General features: G+C 41.7%; 1 protein-coding gene across 2 annotated transcripts in view; it reads left to right on the top strand.

Annotated features, from left to right (window-relative positions):
* Positions 1-16,548, top strand: part of TMEM245 (transmembrane protein 245) — a 127,249-nt gene that overhangs the window by 77,636 nt on the left and 33,065 nt on the right. For both annotated transcript variants that reach the window (XM_048839317.2, XM_048839318.2), the window contains one exon: positions 5,800-5,922. In XM_048839317.2, coding sequence (XP_048695274.1) covers positions 5,800-5,922 — 123 coding nt within the window. The remainder of the gene's footprint in view (positions 1-5,799; positions 5,923-16,548) is intronic.

A 16,548-nucleotide genomic window follows, 5' to 3' on the forward strand; every position in this document is an offset into this window, starting at 1 on the left:
GGAAGTTCAGTATGCTTCTTTATTTATAATGCACGTTGGTATAACATCAACTTGTTAGCTGAATGGTAGTATAATACTAAATGTAGCTCAAAAGGACTAGTATACTTCATGAAATTTCATATGCCTGGCTTAAAAATTTGACCTTTATAGTCGTTGATTACATTTTAAATATAGACTGCTCTTAAATATTGAACAAAGAAGGTTCTTTATTTAAAGCGAGAACTTGCTACTTTAATCTGTATTACCAAAATGTTTAAGATAAGAGAAAATTTACAGAATGGCCGAAGTCTCATTTTTCAAAAGCAGCTTAAGAGCTTTAGAGCCTGAGTTTCCATGGTGTTTCAACCTTGAACTGTACCCTGTATTCAGGAGTAGAAGTAGTAGCACAGACCCATTTTCCAGTGATTCGTTTGTTGTAAGGTAAGTAAAAATCGCTGTTCGTAGTCCTACCCCTTCACACCATTGATATGGACAGGGAGAGGGGGGAGGTTCTGATTCCTGCCTCAGGTTCTGTACCCTATTTCTATAAGACAGTTTGTCAGACAAATGGTCCCTGCTTATGAAATATATAGCCAGATGGTTAAGATTCAACCTCTGAAAAAGGGAAATCCTCGCTTCTTTTTCTGAATTATTCACAGAGAAGAGACACTCCTGGTCTGTCTTCTTTTTCTTTTTTTTCTTTTAAATTCATGCTGGGATCTTTGAGAGTAAAATGGCCCTTCCTAAACCTATGAATAAACACTTGAAGCTTTCCAGGTGATGTGAGAGACCTGGCTCATATCTCCTTAGATTCGATCCTCTTGCTGCTTTCACAAAGTCATCCATCATTACACTAGCAGTTAGTATCTTCTTAAAGATATCCTGGTCAGGAAGACAGAGGGCACACTCTATTAAAACTTTCAGTAAGCTTCACCTAATTAGGATTCTTTAGCTATGTTTTTTTGCAATTCAAGAGCCTGAGTGGTATATATGTCCCAACTTGAGTTGGGCTCTACAGTCCAATTCTAATTGTCCAAAGGATACCTCAAGTTGTTAAATACCCTGATGTCTGTTGTGGCCCTGAAAACTGTTGCTAAGGAATTGTCCAGTTTTACAGTTCATATGAACTGTTCTTCAGTAATAATCCAAAGGTCCCTCTGGCTTTGTCCATGGTAAAGTGACTTTTCTATGAGTTAATGTTTCTCTCTCTTTAAGGGATGTCACCTTTCGAGGCGTAAGGTAGATACCAGCCCTTCAGCATAACTTTTTGAAGTTTGAGAATGAGGAAAACAATCTCTCTCCCAGCATAATTGTCAAAGGGATATTTGTCCTGATGGAAGATTATCTGTGCTTTTCTCAAAATTTAAATGGAGAAAATGAGATATGAAAGTACTCCAAATCTCACTGTCAAAACTGTTTCAACCCTTGGGTCAGCAATCCAGATCTTGCAGAATAGGGAAGTCTTAATTCTACTGCTGTCAGCTGGCTTTCCTGAAGGAAGAAGTCTTATTTAGTCCTGCAGAATTGAACTGTTATCAGCCAAGACAAATGGTCACTATAGACTTACTGTCCCCAACTTCCCCCGGGGCAGTTTTACATTTTCCTTCTACGTTTTGCTTTCATTTACAGCATAATATATCTATAGCAGTATTTTGCACCAAGTCCAACACCTGGTTTCTACCATAAACCTCCTTTTGCCATTATTTCTAAATTTAGAGTATGATGTAAAATAGCTTGGGGGAGAGGGTTGAATTTCTATTAAATAACTCTAATTAAATAACTCTAACTCTCATTTTGGGAGTTTATTAATTGGGTATGAATATACACAGTGGGTTCTGACTTGGTGTACTAGTCCCTGCCTGGGGAAAAAATTATTTAAGCTTCTATATAGGTTTTTATGCCATGGACATCACTATAGTACAGGGGTCAGCCGAGTCTTCATTTATTCATTTTAATGTAAGGTTTCACGTGCCAGTAATACATTTTAACGTTTTTAGAAGGTCTCTCTCTATAAGTCTATACTATGTAACTAAACTATTGTTATATGTAAAGTAAATGAGGATTTTAAAATGTTTAAGAAGCTTTATTTAAAATTAAATTAAAATGCAGATCTTATCAGTTTAGTGCAGTGGTTCTTAATCAAGGGTGCACGCACCCCCTGGGCGTGCGTGATGCCCTTTCTGGGGGTGCAAGACGTGAGATATTTTTTTTAGAAGGTAAATCATCAAAAACACAAATTAAGCACAGGCACATAAGTACAACTACTTTGTTTTATCAAACCTATGTATTTATTAACATTATACATTTTTTAACAATTACTGTAATATACAAACAAAGTTTTTACGTTTTCAAGTTTTTAAGTTAATCGTAGTGTAATTTTTGAAAAGGGGTGAGAGAACATATTTTGAGAACTCCAAACCGTCAGTGGGCTGGGTGGGGCTGGGTGTACTGTATTAAATTGCTCCCCATAGGAATGTCCTACTTACGGTGTACTACTTACGGCTGCCAGTCCTGATGCTCTTGAGTGTCATGGTAAGGGGATGGAGAACAAGGGTGGTTGGATAGATGCGGGAGTGTGGGGGGCCTGTCGGGGGTGTGGATAGGGGTCGGGGGAGTCAGGGGACAGGGAGCAGGGGGACTTGGATGGAGGGGTTGGCTCCCGGAAGGTGGTGGTCAGGAGACAAGGAGCAGGGCAGGGGGTTGTATGGGTGGAGGGTTCTGAGGGGGACAGTCAGGAGGAAGGGGGCCCTGGGAGGGTGTGGTCAAGGACAAGGAGTGGGGGAGGTTGGATGGGTCAGGGTTTATGAGGGGGGCAGTCAGGGGGCGGGAAGTTTGGGGAGGCACAGCCTTCCCTACCCAGCTATAGTGTATTAAGTTTCTCCCCGTAGGAATGTGCTAGTTACCATGTACTACTTACGGCTGCCAGTCCTGGTGCTCCGCAAGTAGCACATTCCTACGGGGAGAAATTTAATGCACTACACCAGCGGACAGAACCCCAGACCAGTGGCGGCCTGAGCAGCTCAGCCCGCTGCCGGTCTGGGGTTCCGTCCGCCGGCTCCTGCCAGCTGGGGTCCCAGCCACTTGGCCCCGCTCAGCCCACTGCCGGCCTGGGGTTTCATTCACCCAGGCCGACAGCGGGCTGAGCGGGGGCGGCGGCTGGGACCCCGGCTGGCAGTAGCGTGCCACTAAAAATGGGCTCATGTGCGGCTAGTTGCCGACCCCTGCTATAGTATATGATGGCCTTCCGGGAGTGCATAAAATGTGACTAATATCTACCATGTGTTTGTACTCTTCCTTGCCCCAGGGAGAGAAGTGTGCAGTGGAGTAATTTTGTTTTGGAATTTTTTATACAATATATTTAGCAATGTGTTGCAATATGTTAGAGAAGGCAAGATCAAAGAAATGTGCTTTGCAGTTAGAGCAGAAGGTGGTGAGGTTTGTGATAGGTCTTGTGGGAGTTAATGCCATGATATTGGGCTGGCCTTAGAAAGTGCTCTGTTCTTCTGCACAGACAAGCTTTATGCTTATTGTGGAAAGTTCCAGTGTGACAGAGGAGCGAAGCTGTCAATCACGGTCTTCATCTTGATACCCTGGGCCCAAGCCATTGAACACCTTGAATTTAATTTGATACTCTCTGGGAAGTCAGTGTAGGAAGCAGAAGACAGGTTTGATGTATTCTCAATAGCCAGTGTTGGTGAAGTGACATTCTGTAACAGACTGTGTACCAGTTAGCTTGTTCTGAAGGCTTCATGCCCAGGTATATTAAAGTGTTGTAGTCCAGTCAAGAGTTGACGAAGTTGTGAATAACTTCATGTACTGTGTATAAGTATTGAGAGTCAGACCAATTGCATAGCTAAATTTTTCATTTTATGACTAATCAGTAACTAGGTGAGTGAAAATTATTAATGCTGAAACTACATTTTCTAGTAACTATTACTTATGTTTTAAAATCTCTTTTTTCAACCCTATTAGTTCTTTTCCTCACCTGACTTGTAATTTCATCATGCACTGCAAAGAGTTTGATGCAGTTTTGGATCGAAATGTGACAATCTTCAATAGCATTCCAGCCGCTACTCTGCACTTCTTGATCTTTTCATTTTACACCAGTGTCCTCCTTTGCTTACCTCTACTTCCTCTAATTTCCAGCATCTGACCTCATTGCAGGCAAGGCAAAAGAAGCCATTGTCCAACAGCCAAAGACAACCAAAAATTGTCTATTTAATACAAGATATTTATTTCAGAGTAACAGCCGTGTTAGTCTGTATTCGCAAAAAGAAAAGGAGTACTTGTGGCACCTTAGAGACTAACCAATTTATTTGAGCATGAGCTTTCGTGAGCTAGCTCACGAAAGCTCATGCTCAAATAAATTGGTTAGTCTCTAAGGTGCCACAAGTACTCCTTTTCTTTTTACAAGATATTTAGTTTTCTGTTTTGCCAGACAAGCTGCTGGCATCCACTTAAAAACCCTGATAGCACTGATGGACTAATGCCTCTGACCTAAAAATGAAAATCGACCTCCCACCTAAATTTCCTGTTACCAAATCCAGGTTAACTGGGTGCTTTTCTTGACTTAGCCTGCTACTTTGTTGAATGGCTTCTGTCTTAACATTCTTTACTCTGACATTCTATTTACCTCTGAGTGTTGAAGTAATCCTTCAGTATAAACTCATTTGCACATTTACAATGGTAAACTCAGTCTGCTTTCTTTAGCCTCTGTGGCATATCCTGCATCTGTCACTGCTCATTCTTGCATTTGAAAGTTCTTACCTTGATTACTGCAATTCCTTTTTTAGAGCCTCCCAAAAACTCTTTTTTCAAATGTGAGTATTAGTGCTTCCATACCCTGTGCATGCACACTAATGAACACTCTATCCTTCACTGTATCCTTACCAACTTCAGTGTCGACTGAAAAATTGCTGTCCTTCTCTTCAAAATTCCTACCTTTTGTCATAGTTATTCCTACTACTTCAGTTTATTTCCTCTCAGTTTTGCCTTCTGAACTTCCCTCCTTTTTTTGGACTTCACTGCCACTGAGCAAGCTAATTGGAACAACCTGTTTGTACTAAGTGTATCACTTTTTTTGAACCAATCATTCCTATGCTACCTGCAACTAGTAAGCAGTCAGCCAGTTGTCCCAAAATAGCACTTACTGATTTTGTGTTATGGATTATAGGTTACTGTCCACACCTAATCTAATTTATTAATGTACCTTTACACAAAATCATAACTTCTGTATTGAGTTAATTGTGTGAACAAGTTAGAAAATTAAATAGCCCCAATTAATATGGAACTTCTTTTTAACCCTGTGTTGAAGAAAATTACAGTATTTGATTTGAATTTAGCTTTGTAATGTTACTGCAGCATGTTTTCTGACTTAACTGCCATACCTACTTTTGAGGGAAGGATGAGATCTTTTTCTTTCCGCAAAGTTCACTGATTGTAATGAAACTAACAGCAATAAACAGAAAATAGCACTGCCTTCCTAGTAAGAATGGATGTCTTCACACAGTCTTTTGTATCAGAATTATGCTATTTTATTAGAATTGTCAAAAAAAATCCATTAAAACATTTTTGATGGAAAATAGCTTTTTGACAAAAGGGATGTTTTTATGAAAAATTGTTTTAAATGAAAAATCTTAGATTTTTGTCAAAACCAAAAACTGTCTTGATTAAAACAGAATTATTCTTTGCCGGTTTGTTGAAGGGAGAAATCATTTTCTGACCAGGTCTATATTTTTATTATTAGATATTAGATAAATATTTTAGATAATTTTAGTCAAAGTAGTGACTTCAGATATCTGACTTTCTTTTCCTTGCCAGATTCTGGAGTCCTTGTGGATAGTGATGAGTCGTAATGTGAGCCTACTCTTCACCACAGTAACAACATTAGTGACAATCCTCTTCTATAGTGGGACAGCCCTTCTCAATTTTGTGCTCTCACTGGTAAGTAGCATGCACTGGACAGTTTATACTATTCATTTTACATCCCTCTAAGTTGATGTAAACAAGGAGCTTTCACCAGGGATTTTAGGGATATCAATTCATCTTTAGAACACAGAAGGAAGGATTTAAAGGAACACGTTAAATATTAGTGAATTCTTGTTCACAGATCAGACTGGATTTTTTTTAAAGTGCTTTTGTTTTGACCATGTGCATGTGTGGATAGCAAATATGTGATATGGTGTGATATAGCATAAAGGTTCTCACAGTATGAGTTTTTGGGATAACCATTTTGCCCGTTCATAAGTAATGCAGGTCATCCTGTACTCTCAATGATAAATGCCTACATCCTCTGCTGCAGCTATAATACACTCAACCTGAGGAAGGATGGAGGTAGAGTGGCGTACTTGCCTGATCCTGGGGCCAGTTCAGTCCTTGGCACTACTTAAAATAGCTTGGAAGCTCCTGACAATTACACTGAAGGCGTTCAAAGCTCCTATGTGCTATTCTAGAAACTGGAAAATGCCAGCGTGTAGGGATGTCCTTGTCAAACTCTCTCTCATAGAAGTACCCCCTGCTAGGGGAGTCAGAAGGAAAAAGTGTAATTTTACTTGGACAGGGTGTGTATCAGGGAGGTTATTGATCCAGTTTTGCAGATGCTTTGTGCCAGCAGAGTGGTGCAAAGCAGTTAAAATGATCCAAAATCTTTTTTTTAAAACCATTAAGTATTCTGCATATGCCACATATACTTAAAATATTTTAGAGTTTTCAGAGTTTCAGAAACTTTCACTGAAATTGATTGTGTCCTGCTGTCTGAAAAGCTGTTTTATCTCCATTACCAAGAGTCCAACTACTGTACGGGGTTTATAGCAAAAGGAATATTAAAACTAACGCCTCTCAAAAGTCCTTTAAATATGATCTAAAATAGCTTTTAAAATTAATACAAATGCCATGACTTGGGACCTTCTAGGCTTAGGAACAAGAACACTCTCTCTCTCTCGCTCTCTTCCCCTCCCCCCCCCCCCCATTGGGAAATTGGCAGTCTCCCCTTTCCTGTTTTATAAAGCTCCTATTTCTAGACTTTTAGAATTCTGAAAGATTAGACCTTAATCCTATCACTGGTTTATATTTTAATATTGCCTATCCTGAACTTGGAGCCAGAATAATTTGCCGGTAGGGGAATGTGGGAATTCTACCGTTTGGGGGAGGGAAAAGGAAGGAATGCTTATCTGACAATTTTTTAAGAAAAAGGGCATCTGTTAGAACATGATTAGGGAGTTAGAATAAGTCCCAGATTGGACTGGTGGGCAGAGTGTAGGTATGGCAATCAAAAGCTAATGCTAGATATAATTTAACATTAACATCAAGACCTATGCAAAGTACTTCCTTAGAAAGGAAAAAAATCAAATGCTCAGCTGCAAAATGGGGAATAACTGGCTAGGTGGTAGTACTGCCTCATATGTAAGACACAGAAGGCAGCTGTCCTGCTTTACGCAGCTCTGGTGAGGCTACAGATAAAAGGTTTAGAAAATCCGACCTATGAAGAAGGGTTAACAAAACTGAGTATGTTTGGTCTTCAGTCTTTCTCAAGGGGACCTGATAAGTCTTCAGAGAGGTTAAGGGCTATTATAAAGAGCTCTGTGACCAGTTGTTCTCCATGTCCACTGAAGATAGGACAAAAAGTTATGGGCTTAATCTCTGTAGCAAGGGAGATTTAGGTTATATATTAGGAAAAACTTTTTGACTTTAAGGGTAGTTATGTAATGGATTAGAATTCCAAGGGAGGTTGTGGAATCCCCATCACTGGAGGTTAAGAAATGGTTAGACAAATACCTGTCATGGATGGTCTAGATCAGTGGTCACCAACTGGTAGATCGCAATTGACTGGTAGATCGTGGAGCCTCTGGCAGTCGATTGCCATCTCAGTCTAGGGTTGCCAACTCTCCTGCAGCCATCCCTGCCTGCCCTGGCTCCGCGCTGCTACCGGTAGCAGCCAGCATGTTTCTGCAGCTCCTGGGGATAGGGAGTAGCGAGTCTCTGCGTGCTGCCCTTACCTGCAGGCACCACCCCTGCAGTTCCCATTCCCCTGGAACGGGGAACTGCAGCCAATGGGAGCTGGGGGAGGAGGTGTGTGCCTGCAGATGGGGGCAGCGCACAGAGCCACCTGCCCTGCCCCGCCCCGCCCCACCCCACCCCACTTCCAGGAGCTGCTGCCGGACATGCCGGCCACTTCGGGGAATGGTGCAGAGCCAGGACAGGCAGGGAGCCTGCCTTAGTCCTGCTGTGCCACTGCCCAGGAGCTGCTTGAAGTAAGCAGCATCCGGCCGGAGCCTGAACCCGTCTGGCACTCCAACCCCCTGCCCCTCCAACCCCCTGCCCCAGCTCTGAACCCTCTCCTGCAGCCCAACCTGCAGTCCTGAGCCCCCCGCCACACCTACCTCCCCCCCCAGAGCCCACACCCCCTCCTGCACCCCGTCCCAGCCCCTTCCCAGAGCCTGCACCCCAACCCTTTGCCCAAGCCCTGAGTCCCCTCCCAGAGCCTGCACCCTGAACCCCCTCCTGCACCAACTCCGTCACAGAGCCTGCACCGTGAACCTTCTCCTGCACCCCAACCCCCTGCCCCAGGTTCAGCTTGGAGCCCCTCCCACACTCCAAAGCCTTTGGCCCCAGCCCAGAGCCCACACCTCCTCCTGCACCCCAACCACTTGTCCCAGCCCGGTGAAAGTGAGTGAGGGTTGGGGAAAGCAAGAGATGGAGTGGGCAGGGCCTCGGAGAAGGGGTGGGGCAATGGTGTTTGGATTTGTGTGATTATTGTTGTTTCTACGTTTTCTTTGAGGTAGATCGTGGGTTGTACTTAAATTCAAAAAGTGATCTTGTGCTTAAAAAGGTTGGAGACCACTGGTCTAGATATACTTGGTCCTGCCTCAGATTCCACGGGCTAGACTTGGTGACATCTGGAGATCTTTTCCAGCCATATTATTATTATTACCTCCACGTATGTGAATAGTGTGATGTGAAAAGGTTTTATTGGTATGAGTTTAGGAAGGTCAATTTACTTACGTAAGCATGTTTTATATAGGTCATTTTTAAATGAGTATAGCTAACATAACTTTTATATGCATAGATTGTAATCTTTCAGAATCCTTTTAACCTTGTTGAAAAACTTGGTCTGACAGGGTGTCCGCTTATTTTGCTTACAGTTCTTTCTAAAATCTGGTATTGTCAGTTTTTCCAAAGTACATCTCCAAACAAAGGCATTTCGTTCTAAGTTGGGTAAAATTATTGTAGGGAATTGTAAGCAAAACTGCTGAATACACAATTACTGTTTTATGTTGCATTCATTAAGGAAGTATTTTCAATTAATGAGTTTTATTTACCAAAATGATTTTTTCATTGCAATATGCTTATTAGATTTGTGTATTCTTTAACACTAGTGCAGATTCTGAAATAGTGGTTTGATACGTACTTTTAAAAAAGCTCTTGTTTTTAATGAAAGGTATCACTTTGTTTTTTGTGTGTGTGCACGTGGGACTTAGTTTTTTAAAGATTCTTTTGATTCTAAATCTGATAGCCACAGCTGTGTGGAGTAGTTACTAATGTTAGAGGTGATTTTTTTTCTTTCCATTGCAGCTGTGTATTGACAGCTGCTACTTTTAAATAACTTAATGGCTGGAACAGAGCCTGAGGCTTATGATCACCTAGATCTCAGACACTGAGAGAGCTTGTGTCAAGGACTCTGGCCTGAGTGAGTTTTTTAATCTAAACAAACACTGACCTTGGAAACATGATTGAAATCCTGGTGGTGTTTTTGTTGTGTGGTGTTTCAAAATATTTGTTTTGAATAATTGGAAGAAAGTGAAGGCCTACTGCCAGATTAACTTCAGCAGTTAATGGAGACAGTGAGAAGAGGAGACGAGATCTTTTCACATTTGTTTGGATAACTAAAATTGCATAACTTAAATCAAATGCTAATCTGGGGCAATTGTGTGGGTTCTCAATCACACAGGTAAAATATAAGAGTGGGCTATGAGGATTTCTTAGCTGAATTGCTACCTTAAGTTCCAGACAAATGACTTTTACATCTATTTGTAGTTATGTTGTTCTGCAGTTGTCCCTTACTTCAACTGAGGGAGAAAAGCATAGAAAATAGATATTGTGTATATAATTATTTACATTTCTTCCTGGGTCTAATATTTTACCCATGATGAAACACTGAAAGCAGTTTCTGTGGGCTAGTGAGATTACATTAGAAATAAAAATATTTAAAGATGAAGAGAGCCTGATGAATAGGTCTTCACAGTTCTTAAAGACCACATCTCCACCCTATCCCTGCATTGCCCCTCTTTCCCCCCTCGGGGAGAGGGAGGTATTTCTGATAGTCCTCTACTATCTTCTTTGCTTTCATTTTTGTAAATCTTTCACAAACATTCTTGCACAAAAGGGGGAACATAACTTTTATGGTATAGTGGATCAAATTTTTAATTTAAACTCAAACCTTAAGTTCTCCTAATAGTTTTTACTGTGTCTTTTACCATCTTCTTATAACCATAAACAATTTTAAAAAGAGGAAAAAGGGCATCCTTAGCATAAGCAGTAAATCTGTCCATTGAGCCTGGTACACAGGGATCTAAACAGTCTGTTCACTGGGACAGTTATTAAAATGAACATGTTAGTTGTCATTCTGAGAACTCTGGAGAGCTGGTTTTGTTGGATTTAAATGATCTTTCCTAGCAAAACATCAGCTGAACTACCATCCAGATGATGATTTTTCTTTCAAAATAACGTGGAATTTTGCTGGGAATAATGGAACACTTTCCACTTGTCTCTTCATGTGCATGTTTTCTAATGTAGTAAGTCTGAGAAGTGCAATATATTAAGGCATGTAGTAAGTGATAACTTGAAAGCTGCAAAAGCTGTAAGAGTTTCATTCCCTATCATGTATATCAGACAGGGTATCAGTAATCCTGCATCAGTTCCTCTTCCTTGGGTTTGCACGAGGAGTCCTTACAACTTCTTTCCATGTATACTAGGTCATATTAATATCCAGTTTGTGAATATTAGGTGTGAGGTTTTTCTGTAACCCCTGAGGCTCAGAACCTATATTCTGAGTGATATGGATATGTTGAACCCTGACTTGGTTCTCTAAAGTTTCCAGTTTTCTCTCCAATAACATTGTTTTTAGTAAGTAATTTTATAAGTGTGGATGTCTCTTTTGCAATTTCCTTTATTACATTAAGCTCAAATTCAGTGTGCCCTATTCTCTACTCCTTTTGTGGAAACACTTGAAATTCAAAGGTTGACAGCTTCACGGAAACTCACTATTTTCTAGTGAGGAAACAGATTTTTGTAGAGATCCCATCTTATGTGCAGCGCCAAGATAATTTCTTCCTACAATATTTCAGAATACCCTTTCACTTCAGCCAGTGGTTCAGAGAGGAAGATTTTACCAAATGCACTGTGCTACTACTCCTGGCTTGAGAAGTTTGAGCCATCTGATTTCCACTTATTTCCTCCTATTTTCTGCTTACCCCTACTGTTAGCCATCGGAGGCAGCTATTCCCCTCAGTGGTGGTGTCAAGGCTGATTCCCCACTCTGGCATTTTGAGTGTGGAAGGCGGGGGCCCGCAAGGATTCTAAAACTTAATACTGGCCACTCCAGGCTTGTATTAAACTCCCAAGGTTACAGCTTTTCTCTGACCTTGGATGGATAGATGTTGCCGCCACCCAAGTGCAAAAACCCCTTTGAACACCCAGGAAGGCGCACTTGGGAATTCCTTCCTGTGGGGTACCCTCAAGCCCTTTCACTCCTGTTTCCGGGGAAGAGCTGAGAAAGAAAACAAAGGAAATCAGCTGTTACAACCAGCTAATTAAACAAACCTCTTAAGGACACACAAATCCAATCCTGTTCTTAAAAAAGGTAAATGTTGTTAAAAACAAAAAGAAAGAAAATACATCTGGAATTTAGGCTTTTTGCTAGGTTTTAAAAAGAACAGTTACAAGGATTAAGTATCAAGAGAGCTTCTTGAGGTCAATCTTAAAGTTACAAGCAAAACGAGCACCTGGAGTTAGCACAAAGGAGTCCACAAGCCATAAAGAAATAAAAAGGAATAAACCTAACCGCATCTTTCTAGACATTTCCTGATCTACTTACATATCTGGGGTTTTAAATTAGTAGTTTCTAGGTATGATCTGATGATTTTCCATACCTCGCCCAAAGCTTCTTACAGCATTGCTGCTCTGTCCCCCTCTTCCCTGGAGAACAGACAGACAAAAGGGACGTTTTTTCCCAATTTTAAAAGTTTTAGCCTGTCCATTGGCTCCCTTGGTTACGTGCCCACTCCCTTCCTTTTACCTATGGACTTGGTAATGCTTTACAGGTAAAGCAAGTAGAGAACAGCTACTAAGAGGGGTTTTATAGCTAACTGGCTGGCTGGGTGCCCATAAAATGGAGCTATCCCCTCCCCCTTATTTATCACAGGTGGACACTGAGAGTTTATTTCCTCTCTGCAATGGGCACATCACCCAGAAATTTATATTGTTTTTTTTAACATCTGTTTTGAAAACAGAGATGTTCAGTTGAAGCTCTTCCTCCTAGATAAGTCTAAGGCCTAAGACCTTTTAAAGCAGGCTCCTTCTGGGTCCAAGCAGTCCTCTGAAAAAAGTGCCTCAGCAGTAATTTCCTGTGTCTCAACTTCCAGGGCTCATGCTTAATCAAAGCCTTCTACGGATCTTTTTGTCATTCCCTCCTCCCATCCAGAAAGGGGGAGATATCAGCTCCTCTCATCCAAGGAGCATAGATGCAGATCTTCGTCTAAATTGAAAGAGACATCTCCACTTTCAACTTGAAAAGAGGACACCAGAAGGCCTCAACAAGGATCCCTCTGGTGTCTGCAAAAACACTGAAGTTAGACCTCAGAATGACTTCATCAGCATCCATCTGTCTTGGATATAGAGTCTGAAGTATCACCTCATGGGTTTGCTCTAGTGCTGATAGGGCTGTTTGTTCTGGTACCGATTGCTTCGGCACCACTCACCCTGGTACTAACTATATATGGTTTCTTCTTGGCACCTGTGTCATCAGGGCCAAGCTTTACAATGCCAGGGGGTTGGTTATATTGATCTTATCTGAATTATCTTTGCTTTCTGTCTCAATTAAGATTACTGAACTGCTACTGCAAGCTTTGTTACTGGGTCCATCCTCTGCCCTGGTGCGGCATCTCCCCACCTGCATCCCTCAGACTCCTTTTAGATCTGCTCTACCTCTGCCAAAAGAGTATTCATACTCTCCTTCCTCTGATATTGGTGTGGACGGATCACCTTCCTGTTCCTCCTCAGAGTGTAATCCTTAGTATTCTGATAAAGATTCCAGGGCTACGAGTTGTGGCATACACAGGGAATGGCCTCCCTCCTGGTACATGATACTGTCATGGTTCTGCTTCTTGGTCTTGCTGGGCATCTTGGTGTGTGCGTGAGGCAAGGAGACCCAGTTCCTCTGTGGCATGTAGAACTTCACCACAGGAATTGCTCAGAACTCAACTATAGCAACCCTTATCTCTCTGTGGTGGAGACTATGCAAATTGAACTTTCAGAAGAGGGGCAGTGACTGCAGTAATCCTCTGATGTGATTCTAACGCATATGTTGTCATCATTGCCAAATGAAGCTGTTATGCTATCCACTTACCTCGCCACCTGACAACAGGGCATTCTAAGACTAACTTTGCAGGATGGCAGAAGCACTGGAGATTCCTGAAGGCCATCCAGGCTCACAAATTTGGGGGCATTTTACACTCTTCTTTACTTTAAAGACACACACTGTCTGTCAATGGAGCCTTTTAGAACCTGCTTAGCTCCTCTGGAAAATCCCAGCATCTATACTCCTGACTTCAAAAGGACAGATAAGATACCTAGTTCCCTTCTATGGGATTTGAGTACTTCTTTCTACATCTTTCACTGGGTTCTTTGGTTATAGCAGCTCACAAGAGAATGAGACAACAGGCCTCAAAGCTAACTTAAAGAAACTGAGCCAAAAGAGACTAGAAAGAGCTACTCTGCAACTCAGAATAGCTAATTACCAAGCTCTCCTTTCAAAAATGTGATTATTTTAACTGGTACAAGGTATCAGAGTTTTTAGATTAGATTCTAGAATCTAAAGAGGAACAATCATTGATCCAGGAGGGTCAATTTACAAAATATCTTAGTAGATTGACTCATCGGATACCACAGCTAGGTCAATGGCAACTACAATTATCATGCCTCATGTATCCTGGCTGCAGTCATCTAGGTTAACGAGAGAAATTCTGAATGCAATCAAGAATCTCCCTTTTTTGTAAGGAATCAATTTTCCTTTCTGATGCCACTGATGATGCAATATGTTAAGATTCTCAAGCTTCACTGAGATCTTTAACCACTTACACTGCTCATCCCAGAAGGAAACAACCAAATCAGATGAAGATCCCATTCTCAGTCATATTAGTGACCAGCCAAATCATCCAGGAAGAGGTAGAAATTCCAGATGAGGAGGCAGCCGTCTACTGTTACTGCCACCACTACAAGAACAATGCTATCTTCCAAGCAGTCAGTTTGATAATCATGTTGAGAGCAGCTGGGAACAACTCGTAAAGGATCTCTATCACTTCCTTACCCCATATGGAGATTGGTGGTGGTTTTTGTTTTTTATTTTCAGGTAGCCTGGAACAAGATTACATCAGAGCACTGGGTTTTGCGCGCTATACAAATCGGTTATTTGATCGAGTTCCAGGAGTTTCCCATCTCTTTGGAGGGACTGCTCTCATCAGACACTATTCTATCAAGCTGTACAATTCCTCCTTATGCTTGGAGTAAGGGAAGAGAGTTTTTTAATTCACAGAGAAGAGTATTTACTCCTGTTACTGTCTAGTTCTCAAGAATGTATGCAGTGTTGTAGCTGTGTTGGTCCCAGGGAGACAAGGTGTCTGAAGTAATATCTTTTTTTGGACCAACTTCTGTTGGTGAGACAGATGAGCCTTCACAGAGTTCTTCACATCTGGGAAACTAGCCCAAGTAAATAAGTTCAAAATGGGGCACCAACCTGACTTCTTGGGAACTAAAGAGCTCTGAACACATTCATCTGTCAGTGCATATTCAGAATGGTGACCCTTGCTAAAATAATCTATACCTTGGATCTTCTAGACTGGTTTGCAGCTCTGAATCTGCAGGATGTATATTTCCATCCCACGAGCACACAAGGACATAATTGTAATTTTGTAGTTGGGAAGGCACATTATCAGTCTGCAGCCCCAAAAGTCTGGCTGACTTTGCGTTTGTTGTTTACAAGAATGGTTGAAGTCCACTTACCAATCCGAACAGACATCATATATAGACGTGGAAATACAGATTCCACAAGGATCACACTGCCTGGATGCTGTTAGGTTGACTGTCTTAGAAAGGACTTTTTCTAGAGATGATGTGCAGAATATCTTAATACAAAGTGGAAAAGGTTCAACAAGATCTGTTTATGCAAGTGGAAAAGTTTGTCTGGTCATCTCAGGGCATTTTGTCTCCAACTCACACAGTTTCTTCATATGTTCACATACAAGTTATATTTAAGGATTCAGATATCTCGATCAGTTCACTCCAGATTCACGTAGCAGCAATATCTGCAAGTCATCCAACATATTCAAGATCATAATTTTTTTTCTCATCCAGCAATGGTCAAGTTTCTCAAGGTTCTGACTCATGTATTTTCACTAGTGGGGGAACCACCCACCTGTCTCTGGAATATTGTCCTCCAGGGGTTAATGCAGTGGTGCCCACATTTTTCCTGTTGCATCCTCTCTTACCAGTAATTTGAATGTGTCCATGCTTCCCCTCCATTGCTGCACAATTGGCTTAGCAGAGGGGCTGTGACTGGGGCTGGAGCAGGGCTGCAGCTGGGGCTCCTTCCCCACCCCCTGTGGGAGCTGACCCAGGCCCTGTTGTGCACCCCTCCCCAGTGTTCCTCTGTGCCTTCCTGGGGGGGGGGCACCCCACAGTTTGAGGGCCACTGGGTTTATGGGTCCTTCATTTGAACCCTTAGCTACCTGTTCTGTGTTGCATCTTTCTATGAAGATGTTGCTCTCAGTAACAATCACTTCAGAAATGAGTTGACCAGAACGGCAACTTATTAAGAAATATTTACTCTTACAGATTTAGATGATGAAACTGAAGTGAATCTTGTAACTCACATGTAGCATACCACTTTCAGAAATCCAACAAAACAGCTCTGCTTTAAGGTCTCAGCAAGACTGTAGTTCTTTGCCTCTCAAACACTTAAACTTTTTTGTTTTTGCAAGAGAACTCTCTGAAAGTCAGATAACACCTTCATTTTACATTAAAACCTCAAGTGTTTATGTTCAAATAGACCAGTTGTCTTCATTTAACTCGATATTGCTCTGGGTGTCTCAGCAATTCAACCTAGCACAAACAGGAACAGCTCCTCTTTAGTTGTATTCTCTTAAACCAGGGCTGAATCTGGCCCTGTAATCAGTGACACATGTTGTCGGTAGCTACCAGTGTGGTGCTTTGCTCTTGTTCAATGATAAGTCGGCTGCCTGCGTGTTCCCTCTGCGTGCTGACCCAGCTCTATGCAGATAGCTAACACAGCAGACCCCG

This window comes from Caretta caretta, chromosome 2 (genome assembly GCF_965140235.1).
Source record: "Caretta caretta isolate rCarCar2 chromosome 2, rCarCar1.hap1, whole genome shotgun sequence".
Lineage (NCBI taxonomy): Eukaryota > Metazoa > Chordata > Testudines > Cheloniidae > Caretta > Caretta caretta.